We start from the raw sequence: 17,678 nt of genomic DNA, 5'->3' as shown, positions 1-17,678 counted from the left end.
AAAAAGAGAAAAGAAGAGGAGAAGAAACGAGAAAAGACAGAGGTAGCAGGTAGGTGAGCCGAACATGAAATTATTTGTCTGTTACAGAATGTGATAGTAACCTGGCTTTTTAGCATTAAGCTAATGTCACATGATTCGGCAATTGCTAATCAATAAATAGCTAGTTCTGTTTTAACGTCGGGTTAATATTGTGGAGGGGGCTAAATTGTTATGGAAAATAATAATGTAACGTTAGGTAATTACAGTACTCCCACCTTACATTCCTCAGGGACATTTGTATTAGATCTTTTAAGCAGCTGTTTTTTGTTTACATTGTTATTGCCTTCTGGTTAGCTAATGTTTGCCCTGCAGGTAATAGTCACTTTTCCACCCCTTTATATATTAGGTATAGTTGTAAGTAAAAAAAAAAAAAAAAGGTCAAAGACAAAGCTATTCGGTTTCTTGTGAGTATATACACTTCACTGCCGATGTGGGGGGGCGCCACCTAAAATCTTGCCTAGGGCGCCAGATTGGTTAGGGCCGGGCCTGCCACTAGGCCACTGAGTTGGTCAAAACAAGGAGCGTGACTCCCAGCAAGCAGCTTGCTGTGGATCTATCCCATCTATTGACTTAAGTGTCCACACGTTTTCCCACTAAGGGCCGCACAGTGAAAAATCTAATCATGCAGGGACCAATTGTATATTTTTAATGATCCAAACTAAAGATGTCCGATAATGGCTTTTTTGCCGATATTGTCCAACTCTTAATTGCCGATTCCGATATCAACCGATACCGATATATACAGTGGTGGAATTAACACATTATTATGCCTAATTTTGTTGTGATGCCCCGCTGCATGCATTAAAAAATAAGGTTTTCCAAAATAAATCAACTCAAGTTATGGAAAAAAATGCGCAACATGGCACTGCTATATTTATTATTGAAGTCACAAAGTGCATTCTTTTTTTTAACATGCCTCAAAACAGCAGCTTGGAATTAGGGACATGCTTTCCCTGAGTGAGCATGAGGAGGTTGAGGTGGGCGGGGTTGGGGGGGCGTGGTTGAGGTGTGGGTAGCGTCCCAGAAGAGTTAGTGCTGCAAGGGGTTCTGGGTATTTGTCCTGTTGTGTTTATGTTGTGTTACGGTGCGGGTGTTCTCTCGAAATGTGTTTGTCATACTTGTTTGGTGTGGGTTCACAGTGTGGCGCATATTTGTCCATCCATCCATTTTCTACCGCTTATTCCCTTTGGGGTCGCGGGGGGGCGCTGGAGCCTATCTCAGCTGCACTTGGGCGGAAGGCGGGGTACACCCTGGACAAGTCGCCACCTCATCGCAGGGCCAACACAGATAGACCGACAACATTCACACTCACAGTCACACACTAGGGCCAATTTAGTGTTGCCAATCAACTTGTCCCCAGGTGCATGTCTTTGGAGGTGGGAGGAAGGTGGGAACCCACGCAGTCACGGGGAGAACATGCAAACACCACACAGAAAGTTCCAGAGCCCGGGATTGAACCCAAGACTACTCAGCTCTGCCACCGTGCTGCCCCGGGCATATTTGTAACAGTGTTAAAGTTGTTTATACGGCCACCCTCAGTGTGACCTGTATGGCTGTTGACCAAGTATCGCTTGCATTCACTTGTGTGTGTGTGAAAAGTCGTAGATATTATGTGACAGGGCCGGCACGCAAAGGCAGTGCCTTTAAGGTTTATTGGCGCTTTGTACTTCTCCCTACGTCCGTGTACAGTAAGTCATACATTTTACTTTTTGAAACCGATACCGATAATTTCCGATATTACATTTTAAAGCATTTATCGGCCGATAATATCGGCAGTCTGATATTATCGGACATCTCTAATCCAAACCAATACAATACCAATACTTTTACGACTCCCCTAAAGCTTGGTCCCGGAGATTTAGAAGGGTTTCAGTCATAGAAATATTAAAAATGCTATTGCAACTGTTTTGTTGAATCTATCGAATATTAATTCTTTAAAAGATGAACAGAGAACTGTTTTGAAGGCATTTATTGGCGCCAAGGATGTTTTGGCTCTTCTTCCGACCGGGCTTGGATTACCCAGCGTCGCTCTCATCAGCATCACGGCTTGATTTGGATGTGAGTGGTTGAAGTCAGAGGTGTGGACTCGAGTCACATGACTTGGACTCGAGTCAGACTCGAGTCATGAATTTGATGACTTTAGACTCGACTTGACAAAATGTAAAAAGACTTGCAACTCGACTTAGACTTTAACATCAATGACTTGTGACTTCACTTGGACTTGAGCCTTTTGAATTGACATGACTTGACATGACTTGCTACTTTCCCCAAAACCCAAAGATGAAAAAGTTATTCGTGAGCGCTCCGTATTTTTCATTGTGTACTTGTCTATCAGCGTTGCGTGTGTCAGCTGGTGTGCTCTCAGTACAACAGCCAATCAAATTAGATCTACTTTGTTTTCATCACACAGCATTCATCCAATCAAATTGCAGGACAACCAACGAAGAAGACATGTCCAAACCACACGCCAGTGAACAAAAAATGATACCTAAAATAATTTCGTTTGGGTATAAAAATTACGAGGTGGTCAACACAAAACGGTTTGCAGTATGCAACACATGCGGTTCGAAAATTACTGATGGAGAGGCAACAACTTCCAACTTCGTCCGGCATTTGAAGTTGCACAAAGAACGGTAAGTTTTGAATGTAAGATAACGTTTATTGGCTAAGTAACGTGACTTTTATTTGCTGTGTAGTTAAATCAGTGAGGCTGTAAACTCACTGCTAACGTTATAACGTTATTGCAAACACGGGAATCTGTTGCAGTTCACTACCTTATTCATACTTTTTGTTCAGTGATTTTTTTTAAGCAGGGTTACGTTAGTCAATATATCACACGTAACGTTAGACGGCGGTCAGCAGCACCGTGTATTTTAGCCACCTAAAAAAAGACAAAAATAGTAAAATAAAGGTAAAATAAATACTACGCCCCCATCGTGCACAAATGACTGACAGACTCTTGGCTAATTTGGTCTTTTGCAAATGCAATGCAGCATAGGGCCCTGACATATAAAAAGTACAACTTTTTTGTTATGTTCACGTATATGTCATGTTTTTTCAATGTTAACACTTTTGTACAAATAAGTACATTTGCACTTTATTTTTTAATGTGTTTGTTCTGTAAAGGAATGAGTTAATGTTTAAAATGACTGGTTAATAGTGCTATTATAAAGTGCAATGTCAGCACAATTTTCTTTCCTGCAATTTAAAATGCACTTGTTTTAATAAATAAATACAGCGTTTGAAAAGCATACACAATCTGTGTTAATATATTAGTCTGTGGTTAAAAGGACTTGAAAGGACTCGAAACTCAAAATGCAGGACTTAGGACTTGACTTGAGACTTTCCAGTCTTGACTTTGGACTTGACTCGGGGCTTGCCTGTCTTGACTCGGGACTTGACTCGGACTTGAGGGCAAAGAGTTGAGACTTACTTGTGATTTGCAAAACAATGACTTGGTCCCACCTCTGGTTGAAGTAGCACGTCATTCAAGACATGTGGTTTATCCAATCACAATGTTTTTTTTAACAAGGCCCCGCCTTCTGAAATACATCTCCTATTGAGAACTCACAGATCAATGTGTGGAGCTCAGCCAACTACAAGGATCTGGCGAGAGTCAGGTTAGTTTCGCAGGTTTTCGCAGGGGATTTTATAAAAATCCCCTGACGAGCAGGGAAACCTGCGAAACAGGCTTGTAAGGATGATATAGCCTGTGTTTTTTCCTATATATATATATATATATATATATATATATATATGTATGTGTGGGAAAAAAATCACAAGACTATTTCATCTCTACAGGCCTGTTTCATGAGGGGGGGTACCCTCAATCGTCAGGAGATTTTATATATATATATATATATATATATATATATATATATATATATATATATTAGAGATGCGCGGTTTGCGGACACAACCGCGGATTATCCGCGGGTCGGGCGGTTGAAATAAAAAAAAATTAGATTTTATCCGCGGGTCGGGTCGGGCGGTTGAAATAAAAAAAAATCAGATTTTAAATAGATTCAGGCGGGTAGCAGTTAAACCAATTGGGAAATATATATACATAGTTAAATGTTGTTACCCACATACGAAAAACAAGCAGGCACCTGCAGCATATGCCACAACAGAAGAAGAAGAAAAAAAGAGATGGACACTTTTATGGAGCGGAGAAGGGACGCCTCGCCCGGGTCCGGGACCGAGGCCCCTTCCCCCGAGAGGGCCCCACCGGGAGCCGTAGCTGAGGTGATCCGCGAGAAGGGCCCGACGCACGTCCAGGGTCACCACCGCGCCCACCGCACCGACACCCCGCCTTGGCCGCCTTCGCCGCGGCCGGCGTCACGCGCAGCAGGTAAGCAGCTTACCTGCCCGCCACCCCCGTGGCCGGGGGCTCGTAACAGGGGTCACTCCGCGCGAAGTGCGCTCACGAAAGGGGTGGGGCTCACCCTGGTGAGCCGAGTGGGCCACTTTTGGTAAGCAGAACTGGCGCTGCGGGATGAACCGAACGCCGGGTTAAGGCGCCCGATGCCGACGCTCATCAGACCCCAGAAAAGGTGTTGGTTGATATAGACAGCAGGACGGTGGCCATGGAAGTCGGAACCCGCTAAGGAGTGTGTAACAACCCACCTGCCGAATCAACTAGCCCTGAAAATGGATGGCGCTGGAGCGTCGGGCCCATACCCGGCCGTCGCCGGCAGCGAGAGCCTCGAGGGCTAGGCCGCGACGAGTAGGATGGCCGCCGCGGTGCGCGCTGAAGCCTCGGGCGCGAGCCCGGGTGGAGCCGGGACATCGCACCTCCACGCGCTTGGAGGTGCGCTCAGCGCGGCTCCCAGATGATTGCGCACTGGTGTGCGTCTGGGCCGTGACAGCGTGGCACGCATTGAATGTCTCTGCTGCATTGGATCAGTCTCCTTTCTTTAACAGGCAAAAAGCTTTATAACCTCACTAATGCCTTGCATCGTCTATATTAGATATATAACAACGGGCGGGTGCGGGCGGGTGCAGTTTTGATTAAATGTTAGTTCGGGTGGATGCGGATGGTTGACGACTTTTGTGATGCGGTTGCGGATGAAATAATTGCCTATCCGCGCATCTCTAATATATATATATATATATATATATATATATATATATGTATATATATATACATATGTTTTTTTTCTTTAAAGCTGTCATTGTTCCAAAAATAATAACGAATCAAAATCTATGTTGTTATTGTTGACCTATTCAAGGCTCCAATTACTTCACATACATATATACACATATATACATGCATATGCATGCATATATATATATATATATATACAGGTAAAAGCCAGTAAATTAGAATATTTTGAAAAACTTGATTTATTTCAGTAATTGCATTCAAAAGGTGTAACTTGTACATTATATTTATTCATTGCACACAGACTGATGCATTCAAATGTTTATTTCATTTAATTTTGATGATTTGAAGTGGCAACAAATGAAAATCCAAAATTCCGTGTGTCACAAAATTAGAATATTACTTAAGGCTAATACAAAAAAGGGATTTTTAGAAATGTTGGCCAACTGAAAAGTATGAAAATGAAAAATATGAGCATGTACAATACTCAATACTTGGTTGGATCTCCTTTTGCCTCAATTACTGCGTTAATGCGGCGTGGCATGGAGTCGATGAGTTTCTGGCACTGCTCAGGTGTTATGAGAGCCCAGGTTGCTCTGATAGTGGCCTTCAACTCTTCTGCGTTTTTGGGTCTGGCATTCTGCATCTTCCTTTTCACAATACCCCACAGATTTTCTATGGGGCTAAGGTCAGGGGAGTTGGCGGGCCAATTTAGAACAGAAATACCATGGTCCGTAAACCAGGCACGGGTAGATTTTGCGCTGTGTGCAGGCGCCAAGTCCTGTTGGAACTTGAAATCTCCATCTCCATAGAGCAGGTCAGCAGCAGGAAGCATGAAGTGCTCTAAAACTTGCTGGTAGACGGCTGCGTTGACCCTGGATCTCAGGAAACAGAGTGGACCGACACCAGCAGATGACATGGCACCCCAAACCATCACCCAACCATGCAAATTTTGCATTTCCTTTGGAAATCGAGGTCCCAGAGTCTGGAGGAAGACAGGAGAGGCACAGGATCCACGTTGCCTGAAGTCTAGTGTAAAGTTTCCACCATCAGTGATGGTTTGGGGTGCCATGTCATCTGCTGGTGTCGTTACATTTCACCTGTTTGCTCTTTAGTCCACTTTTTTTTATATAGTATTTTTTAGAAAGTGCCGCGGACCATAAAACCTTAGCTGCAGGGTGCAAATGACCCCCGGGCAACACTTTGGACACTCTTGTACTAAGCGACAGCTCCTTTTGACAGTTCTGCATCTCACAACGCAAAACCACCACCGTCTCCAGTTTCGGGACGTCACATGACCCCTCGCCTCATCTCATCCCTCCATCTTCTCACTGCTACTTATTCTCCGCCTGGTCGCTGTCTTTCAGGCAATATAGTCCGCCTTGTTCTGCTCTGATGCTTTATTTTCCTCTGTTGGTCAATATTGCTGGGGTCATCACACTGGCTCTCTGTGGAGTCAGCAATACCGGCCTCAGCCCAGTCTAGTCACATGACACTTGTTTATAGCCCCACTCTGCCGATTGCCCTCTGCCGCACTGAAAGACAGAAGTGGGGGGGTGCTGCAGCGGAGTGCAGTGATGGAGGGGAGCGAAGACTGCAAGGGAATGTACAGTATAGTTCATGTCAGACATGATTATCATAAACACTCAGCATTAGGAACCAGTGCACGGTCTAACCAGTGATACACCAGCTGTATCAAAACAGCGTCCCTTTTAAACATAATAACATACAGTGTTGATTGATAGTGTTTATAGAGAGGTGCAGTACTGCACTGCATCATACTAAGGTGTTTTTTTTATATTCTGCTTCACTTATGTAACGGCATCAGGCTCCAGTGAGTGAGGAATTTGTAGTTATAGTTCAGAAATGACAAAATACTTAATGGACATGTAAACTGAAATTGAACAAATAATGCATATTAGACATACTTGTATTTAATGTCCACTAGGGCTGCAGCTAACGATTATTTTTCTATCGATTAATCTATAGATTATTTTTTTCGATTAATCGGTTAATCTATAGATTATTTTTTTCGATTAATCTATAGATTATTTTTCCTTTTACCGATTTTTTTTTATATTTAAAATGAAGAGGAAAAAATAAATGTAGGCCAGTTTTTTCAAAAGGCATGGCTTTTATTTACAAAAAAAAAAGTATGGCCACTCAGTCAACATTGACAACAACATGACAAAATATTCTGTAACAATGTAAACATTTAAAACTTTTAACATTTAACAAAATTAAAAGTAGCTTATTTGCTTTTTAATGTGCAAATATAAAAGTAAACATCCAGTGCAAATCTTAATATTCTGGAATAGTATAAGCATTTCAAAAGTAAAAGTATTTTGCTTTAAAATGTGCAAAAATAAAGATAAACATCCAATACAAAAAAGTGCAAAACGGAAATATTCTGTAACAAGTGTAAACATTTCAACAAAAGTAAAAGTATTGCTTATTTGCTAAAATGTGCAAAAATAAAGCTAAACATCCAATACAAAAAAGTGTACAGTGTAAACATTTCAACAAAAGTAAAAGTATTGCTTATTTTGCTTAATAACACAACAATGATAGTATGATTAAAGTGAAAGTTAATTGTTGGTTTGTACATAGTATATGTAACTGTTAATGTTGTAAAAGGTATTTGCACAACTAATTAACGTTAGCGTTTGTGACACGTCTTTGTGCCGTGGGGTTCTTTCAGGACCGACAGACTGAACGCCAGACGGCTTTGCCAGGTTTACAATCTTTTAATTTTACACAAAGTCTTTTCTCTTCCAACTGCGCGGATCACGCACCTGGGCACGATTGCGGCGTCGCTCCCGGCGCGCCCCGCCTCGCCGCTCGCTCGCCGCCGCCGCCTCTCCACAGCGTTAAAGAGGAGCGCGTCTTTGTAAACACTGAACAGGCACGCCAAACGCGCCTCTCAGAGCGAAACGGTGCTTTAGTTTATGAATTTACAACGCAGATACAAATGACACATTCATGTTTTTGTGTAATAATGACAACGTATACGCACGCGGACGATTGACTTGTTGATGGTGATGGCAAGAACGCTGTCGGGGGTTTTCTTTTCAAATGTTCGTTCATAGCCGTTGTGCTGCTATGATAGGCCATTTCCGCTCGACACAGTGTGCATACAACAACATTATTAGGCCGTTTATTGAAATACTCCCACACTTTTGACGACTTTTGGCGTGCTTTTTTCCCCTCGCTCGCATCGTCTGCTTTGCGCTCCGCCATGACAGTAAAGTAGTGTGACGTAAATATGCGACGCGCCGACGCACAAAAACGGCGTCGACGTATTTACGTAACCGATGACGTCGACTACGTCGACGCGTCGTTTCAGCCTTAATGTCCACTATATCATCTAGTAGTGATGCACACAGTTTCCAAAAACAATTTGAACTGTGGACTCGTCAGACCACAGAACACTTTTTCACCTTGCATCAGTCCATCTTAGATAAACTCGGGCCCAGCAAAGCCGGCGGCGTTTCTGGTTGGAAAGCTAGACTAAATTTAGACTTGTATAATACTGTATAGCCACTGTCTTATCTGATTGCCTACACCAGGAGTCGGCAACCCGCGGCTCTTTGATCACTCTGATGCGGCTCAGCTGCATACTTGCCGACCCCCCCGATTTTCCCGGGAGACTTCCGGATTTCAGTGCCTCTCGCAGAAAACTCCCGGGATTAATATTCTCCGATTTTCACCCTTACAATAATATTAAGGGCGTGCCATAACGGTACAGCATTTAGCGCCCTCTACAATCTGTATTAACTGCGTGTCAGCCCAGCCTCTTGTTGTATGCATCTTATGCTTGCACACATAAGTGACAGCAAGGCATACTTGGTCAACAGCCACACAGGTTACACTGACGGTGGCCATATAAAACAACTTTAACACTCTTACTAATAATGCGCCACACTTTGGACCAAAACCAAACAAGAATGACAAACACATTTCGGGAGAACATCTGCACCTTAACACAGTGGTTCTCAAACTTTTTTTGTCATCCCCCACTTTGGACAAGGGGGAGTTTTCAAGCCCCACCTGCCCCCATCGCCCCAACAGAGCGTTAATGCCAAGCTTTAACATTTTCAAATTTATTGAACATCAAGTTGTATACATTCAAACTCAATAACATAAAATAACACCAAGTTCAATGATAAATAAAATAACTGTGCAGCTGTGGTACAACTTGCATCAAGTTCAATAATAAATAAAATAACTTCCATCAAGTTCAATAATAAATAAAACAAAAGTGTTATAACTTGCATCAAGTTCAATAATAAATCAAAAAAAGTGTTATAACTTGCATCACGTTCAATATTAAATCAAAAAAAGTGTTATAACTTGCATCACGTTCAATAATAAATCAAAAAAAGTGTTATAACTTGCATCAAGTTCAATAATAAATAAAACAAAAGTGTTATAACTTGCATCAAGTTCAATAATAAATTAAAAAAAGTGTTATAACTTGCATCACGTTCAATAATAAATCAAAAAAAGTGTTATAACTTGCATCAAGTTCAATAATAAATAAAACAAAAGTGTTATAACTTGCATCAAGTTCAATAATAAATAAAACAAAAGTGTTATAACTTGCATCAAGTTCAATAATAAATAAAACAAAAGTGTTATAACTTGCATCAAGTTCAATAATAAATCAAAAAAAGTGTTATAACTTGCATCAAGTTCAATAATAAATCAAATAACTTGCATCAAGTTCAATAATAAATACAATAAAAGTGCCACTTTGCAATGTTTGCAAAAAAAAAGGAGGAGCTATGCATTTGGCAAGACAGGGCAAGTGACAGCACTTTCCCCCAGGAGAGCCACCTTGCTTCACTGTGAAACAGCACGGCTGTATGATCAGCTCCTATTTCCTCACACAGTGCAGAGAACAGTCGCACTTTCGGTGGTCGTGTTTTGATCAAATTTACCGCGCTCACAACATCTCTTAAAACCTCATTGAGTTCGGGGCTGAGCTGCCTTGACGCGAGTGCTTCCCGGTGAATGACACAGTGTGTGCCCGTCACATTTTTGTTTCTCTGCAGGCGCTGGCTCTGGCTCGACGACCTTTGAGGTGCGAGTCACAAATGTATATATTTGTGTAATTGTGGTCCACACATTAGCCTGCTACCCATCCGCGCGAAAGTTTGTTCTGCTTAGCCCCGCCCCCATTAGTTACTGTTGCTATGTCTGTCAAACTTTCGCTCGTACCGAGAAATATAAAGCCTACAGTAAAAATAAGTACCGGTAATTTCCATTTATTTATATAGCGGATTTCACAGACAGAATCACAAAGTGATTTACAGTGTGTATAGAAAATGAAAGCATAGTAAAAAAAATAATCTAAGAATATAATAATAAATAAAAAAAGTAAAGTGAAATTTCCTCCCGTTCCTCGGCCCCACCTGTCATGTCTCTATTCCCCACCAGTGGGGCGCGCCCCACACTTTGAGAAATGCTGCCTTAACACAACATAACATAACAGAACAAATACCCAGAATCCCATGCAACCCTGACTCTTCCGGGCTACATTATACACCCCTGTTACCACCAAACCCCGCCCCCACCCCAACCCTGCTCCCTCACACATCAATCCCCCCCCCGTCCCCTCCGTGCGTCGGTTGAGGTGGGCGGGGTTTGGTAGCGGGGGTGTATAATGTAGCCCGGAAGAGTTAGGGCTACATGGGATTCTGGGTATTTGTTCTGTTGTGTTACGGTGCAGATGTTCTACCGAAATGTGTTTGTCATTCTTGTTTGGTGTGGGTTCACAGTGTGGCGCATTATTAGTAAGAGTGTTAAAGTTTTTTTATACCGCCACGGTCAGTGTAACCTGTGTGGTTGTTGACCAAGTATGTCTTGCTGTCACCTACGTGAGCAAGCAGAAGCCCCATACAATGTGTGGCCGGGCCGGCACGTGGTTGTAGTGGGCGCTAAATGCTGTACCATCACGGCACGTTCGCCGGAAAAATCGAGAGGGTTGACAAGCACGACGCTGTCAAGCGCCATCCATATAAAACTCGCGGGCCGCACTAACATTCAATTTTCATATTAAGGTGTGGGCCGCGTGTCTGAGACCCTTGGTTTATACATAGCACAAAGCAACAAAAAAAAACTTTGTATACAGCGTTATTTCATTTTAAATTTCAAAAGATTTTTGTGGCTCCCATTGTTTTCTTTAATTTGTGAAACTGGTCAAAATGGCTCTTTGACTGGTAAAGGTTGCCGACCCCTGGCCTGTGGTCCTAACTTTTACCCCTGTTGGCTTTTACAATCTTTATCTTCATCATTTATTTCAACTTTATGTTATTCAAGTATGACATTTTTAAATGTAATTAATTTCATTGACAAGCAACTAAGGCTGAAACGACGCGTCGACGTAGTCGACGTCATCGGTTACGTAAATACGTCGACGCCGTTTTTGTGCGTCGGCGTGTCGCATATTTACGTCACACTACTTTACTGTCATGGCGGAGCGCAAAGCAGACGATGCGAGCGAGGGGAAAAAAGCACGCCAAAAGTCGTCAAAAGTGTGGGAGTATTTCAATAAACGGCCTAATAATGTTGTTGTATGCACACTGTGTCGAGCGGAAATGGCCTATCATAGCAGCACAACGGCTATGAAGGAACATTTGAAAAGAAAACCCCCGACAGCGTTCTTGCCATCACCATCAACAAGTCAATCGTCCGCGTGCGTATACGTTGTCATTATTACACAAAAACATGAATGTGTCATTTGTATCTGCGTTGTAAATTCATAAACTAAAGCACCGTTTCGCTCTGAGAGGCGCGTTTGGCGTGCCTGTTCAGTGTTTACAAAGACGCGCTCCTCTTTAACGCTGTGGAGAGGCGGCGGCGGCGAGCGGCGAGGCGGGGCGCGCCGGGAGCGACGCCGCAATCGTGCCCAGGTGCGCGATCCGCGCAGTTGGAAGAGAAAAGACTTTGTGTAAAATTAAAAGATTGTAAACCTGGCAAAGCCGTCTGGCGTTCAGTCTGTCGGTCCTGAAAGAACCCCACGGCACAAGACGTGTCACAAACGCTAATGTTAATTAGTTGTGCAAATACCTTTTACAACATTAACAGTTACATATACTATGTACAAACCAACAATTAACTTTCACTTTAATCATACTATCATTGTTGTGTTATTAAGCAAAATAAGCAATACTTTTACTTTTGTTGAAATGTTTACACTGTACACTTTTTTGTATTGGATGTTTAGCTTTATTTTTGCACATTTTAGCAAATAAGCAATACTTTTACTTTTGTTGAAATGTTTACACTTGTTACAGAATATTTCCGTTTTGCACTTTTTTGTATTGGATGTTTATCTTTATTTTTGCACATTTTAAAGCAAAATAAGCAATACTTTTACTTTTGAAATGCTTATACTATTCCAGAATATTAAGATTTGCACTGGATGTTTACTTTTATATTTGCACATTAAAAAGCAAATAAGCTACTTTTAATTTTGTTAAATGTTAAAAGTTTTAAATGTTTACATTGTTACAGAATATTTTGTCATGTTGTTGTCAATGTTGACTGAGTGGCCATACTTTTTTTTTTGTAAATAAAAGCCATGCCTTTTGAAAAAACTGGCCTACATTTATTTTTTCCTCTTCATTTTAAATAAAAAAAAAAAATCGGTAAAAGGAAAAATAATCTATAGATTAATCGAAAAAATAATAATCTATAGATTAACCGATTAATCGAAAAAAATAATCTATAGATTAATCGATAGAAAAATAATCGTTAGCTGCAGCCCTACAAGCAACTCTATTACGGTCATACTCTTGCTTGCTAGCGGCTATGATTTCAGTACTATTGAAGATCTTTGCTCCTTCTCAACTCTGTGCTAATATTCTTTTCACAAAATACAACCAATAGTGCGTTAATGTTAAATCTTACTTGTGAAAAGTAATCCCCCGATTCCTATATTCAACAGTCCGCTCATTTGAGCAGGAAAACGCTGAACACCAGCGTTTTCTACCTGTCAACTGTCAGTTTAGGCTGCTCGCCAGCTTCTCATCACCACTTCAAGATGGCGGCCCAATTTCTTGCGTCACGGCAGCCAATGCTGCGTCTACGACCGAGTCACATACCTGCCAACTACTCCGGTTTTCCCGTAATTAGTACGGTTTTCATCAACCTATTCCGGGTTACGGTTGCAGTGATAAAAAATACGGTTTTTCATTAATTAAAAAAATATATTTTTTAAAAAGTTTTATTCACGAAATCGCGTAACAACAATGGCAATCGACACTGCTTCCCGTAACTTCCTATCGAGCCATTCCGAATGCCATGCGCGAGGCTATTTATAGCACCGCTGCCAAGCACGAGGCCATTGTTTCCAAACGAGCGAACGATCATGGAATCAGCCGGAGAAAAATCGCATACGAGTTGTTGTACCGAAATCTGTTACCCATCGGAATTTGTAACTCCAGGGGGCGATGTTCCCATGACGTTTGTTTGATGGTTAAACGGCAAGCCCAAAGAGGAGGAGAAGAAGAACGCTTGCGTAAATGGCGTAAACTATCCTTAATGCTGAAACGTCAGTTGTCAGAATTTCAGCATTAATAATAACAATGGACTCATACTATAATGAAAGTAAGTCATTGATTTCCAGAATATGTGTCATTTATTAATGCTGAAATTCTGACAACTGACGTTTCAGCATTAAGGATAGTTTACGCCATTTACGCAAGCGTTCTTCTTCTCCTCCTCTTTGGGCTTGCCGTTTAACCATCAAACAAACGCCATGGGAACATCGCCCCCTGGAGTTACAAATTCCGATGGGTAACATATTTCGGTACAACACCAGTCTTAAACCGAAAAGAAAACTGCAGTCGTTCCGTGAAGAATATTCAAAAGCCTATCCGGGAATAATTATCCGTTCCAAAAAGGGTGAAAACTACGCGAATTGCACCTTGTGCAGACAAGATTTTTCGATCGGACACGGAGGAATTAGCGATGTAAAAGACCACGTTGGGACAACAAAACACAAGTCTAATGCCGTTGCTAGCGATACAAGTGGAAAACTTTCAACGTTTTTCGTCGCCCAAACAGATTCTTTGGATGTGATAAATGCCGAAGTTTTATTTACGGAGGCAATAATTGAGCATGGATTTCCAATCGCACTGGCTGATCACATGGGACAGTTAAATGTTTGTAATGCAACCTTTAAAAATCATTACGCGGTGATCGCGGTCCCAAAAATAAACTTTTCTTGCATGATAATGTCCAGAAAAATTCGCTTTATATTACTATAGAGTCCTTTTAACGAATGAGTTTGATGGTTTATCACAAACCTTAAATGAAATAAGTCCTTTGTTCTCCTGCACCATGCATATGCGCTTTGGCCTTGCTTCGTGTTTGGTGCGCAATCCTGTCGGCTGTATTTCACAGCACGACATACTGTTAAAAGTGTTTATACTATTTATGCTTTCAAGTCCAAGTTGAAGAAATCTTGTTAAATGTTGACAGCAAAACTACCAAAATACAGAAGTATGTCCTTAATATTTTTGCAGTGCTATTTCTGTTGAAAAGTTCAAATGATTACATTAGAGATGTGATGTGCCACTTTTCAAGTGTCCGATGGCTTCAATTAATTTTCATTAATTTTTCATATTTTGAATTCTTTTGAAAGGCTTACAAAAAAACTACATTTGAATTGTAATTCCATGCTATTGACTAGGGCTGCAGCTAACGATTATTTTTCTATCGATTAATCTATAGATTATTTTTTTCGATTAATCGGTTAATCTATAGATTATTTTTTCCGATTAATCTATAGATTATTTTTCCTTTTACCGATTATTTTTTTTATTTAAAATGAAGAGGAAAAAATAAATGTAGGCCAGTTTTTTCAAAAGGCATGGCTTTTATTTACAAAAGCCATGCTTGTCATGTTGTTGTTTGACAACAACATGACAAAATATTCTGTAACAATGTAAACATTTAAAACTTTTAACATTTAACAAAATTAAAAGTAGCTTATTTGCTTTTTAATGTGCAAATATAAAAGTAAACATCCAGTGCAAATCTTAATATTCTGGAATAGTATAAGCATTTCAAAAGTAAAAGTATTGCTTATTTTGCTTTAAAATGTGCAAAAATAAAGATAAACATCCAATACAAAAAAGTGCAAAACGGAAATATTCTGTAACAAGTGTAAACATTTCAACAAAAGTAAAAGTATTGCTTATTTGCTAAAATGTGCAAAAATAAAGCTAAACATCCAATACAAAAAAGTGTACAGTGTAAACATTTCAACAAAAGTAAAAGTATTGCTTATTTTGCTTAATAACACAACAATGATAGTATGATTAAAGTGAAAGTTAATTGTTGGTTTGTACATAGTATATGTAACTGTTAATGTTGTAAAAGGTATTTGCACAACTAATTAACGTTAGCGTTTGTGACACGTCTTGTGCCGTGGGGTTCTTTCAGGACCGACAGACTGAACGCCAGACGGCTTTGCCAGGTTTACAATCTTTTAATTTTACACAAAGTCTTTTCTCTTCCAACTGCGCGGATCGCGCACCTGGGCACGATTGCGGCGTCGCTCCCGGCGCGCCCCGCCTCGCCGCTCGCTCGCTCGCCGCCGCCGCCTCTCCACAGCGTTAAAGAGGAGCGCGTCTTTGTAAACACTGAACAGGCACGCCAAACGCGCCTCTCAGAGCGAAACGGTGCTTTAGTTTATGAATTTACAACGCAGATACAAATGACACATTCATGTTTTTGTGTAATAATGACAACGTATACGCACGCGGACGATTGACTTGTTGATGGTGATGGCAAGAACGCTGTCGGGGGTTTTCTTTTCAAATGTTCGTTCATAGCCGTTGTGCTGCTATGATAGGCCATTTCCGCTCGACACAGTGTGCATACAACAACATTATTAGGCCGTTTATTGAAATACTCCCACACTTTTGACGACTTTTGGCGTGCTTTTTTCCCCTCGCTCGCATCGTCTGCTTTGCGCTCCGCCATGACAGTAAAGTAGTGTGACGTAAATATGCGACACGCCGACACACAAAAACGGCGTCGACGTATTTACGTAACCGATGACGTCGACTATGTCGACGCGTCGTTTCAGCCTTACTATTGACAGGACTATTAATTTTAATGAAGTTAGCTTACCATGTTTACAGTATGATAATTGTGATAGAAATGTGAATTTTAGGCACAGAATATTTTTTTTGCAATTGAACAAGGCAGTAGATTATACAAGCTTGGACAGAAAGTTAATAATGACACCAATTTTTTTTTTAATGGAATTGTTTAGTACTGTTTTACCATTTGTTTACTGTAAAAAGTGTTTATACTGTTTATACTTTCAATGAACAAATTGAAGTCTTGTGAAAGGTTGACAGGATAACTGGCATTAACTGTCAAAATAATTTCAAACTATTGAAGTTAGCTTACAGAATAAACATGTCAATCAACCCATATGATTTTTGCTGTAATATTTTTGTTTTGAAAAGTCACTGTGACTGATAGAAAAGTGATGGTTTTAGCAACATTTTAACCTGTCTGAATGCTATTAATCATTTTGCGTCGGGGGGCGAAGGAACCCCCCACCAGGACTTTGTCCTGGACCTACCGGGGCCTGCGGCCCTTGGACCCTGGCTACTAGGTTTTTCTGATTTCAAAAGTTGGCAGGTATGGAGTCATACCAAAGACTATAAAAATGGGACCCATTATCTCCCTGCTTGACACTCAGCATCAAGGGTTGGAATTGGGGGTTAAATCACCAAAAAATTATTCCCGGGCGCGGCCACCGCTGCTGCTCACTGCTCCCCTCACCTCCCAGGGGGTGATCAAGGGTGATGGGTCAAATGCAGAGAATAATTTCGCCACACCTCGTGTGTGTGCGACAATCATAGGAACTTTAACTTTACTTATAAGATGTCTATGGTGGTTGCAGTACCTTTTCTGGCTACATTGGTACATATGGCAGCTTTAACTCATGTCTCACTTTGTCAGGATAATGAAAAGCGGACACCACTCCATGCCGCCTCCTACCTGGGGGACAGCGAGATCATTGAACTGCTCATCCTCTCCGGTAAGACGCATTTAAACATCGTCTCACAAGCTTTTTAAACTCTGTCATTCACTGTTTTGCTGCAAAATCAAGAAAACAATGTTTGTAGCACATTATTAATGTTGAGTTCTGTAGTAGATGGACATGTATCAGTAGCTTTAAGAGCTTAGATTCATGAAATGATATTAAGCCACTCTAATCTAATTAAGAGTGACAAAACATGAATGTATCTCTTCCGAGGAATGTCCTGTTTTTTTATGTCTTGTGGTCTGGTGCTGCGCTGTTATGTCTGCTGTTGTCCTCGTGACATGATGTCATTGCTTGTGATTTCTAAATCATCACAGGGCGTGTGCGTGCGTGACCGTGCCTTCTCGGCTTAGCTGCTCAAATCGGGTGGCGGCGGAAGGGAACACTAGCGCACGTGTGTTCACTGTTCCACAATAAAGTGAAGAGCAAGTAACAGGTGCACTTTCAGGGCTA

The 17,678-nt window shown here is 41.2% G+C and overlaps 1 protein-coding gene across 1 annotated transcript in view; it reads left to right on the top strand.

The window, feature by feature from the left end:
- ankrd28a (ankyrin repeat domain 28a) overlaps positions 1-17,678 on the top strand; it is a 123,791-nt gene that overhangs the window by 29,575 nt on the left and 76,538 nt on the right. The window contains exon 3 of the mRNA XM_061983217.2: positions 17,141-17,219. Coding sequence (XP_061839201.1) covers positions 17,141-17,219 — 79 coding nt within the window. The remainder of the gene's footprint in view (positions 1-17,140; positions 17,220-17,678) is intronic.

The sequence above is a fragment of the Nerophis lumbriciformis genome, linkage group LG21 (assembly GCF_033978685.3).
Source record: "Nerophis lumbriciformis linkage group LG21, RoL_Nlum_v2.1, whole genome shotgun sequence".
In the NCBI taxonomy this organism is placed as follows: Eukaryota; Metazoa; Chordata; class Actinopteri; order Syngnathiformes; family Syngnathidae; genus Nerophis; species Nerophis lumbriciformis.
Note: the sequence above shows the minus strand (reverse complement) of the source record. Positions and strands in the feature narration are given on the sequence as shown.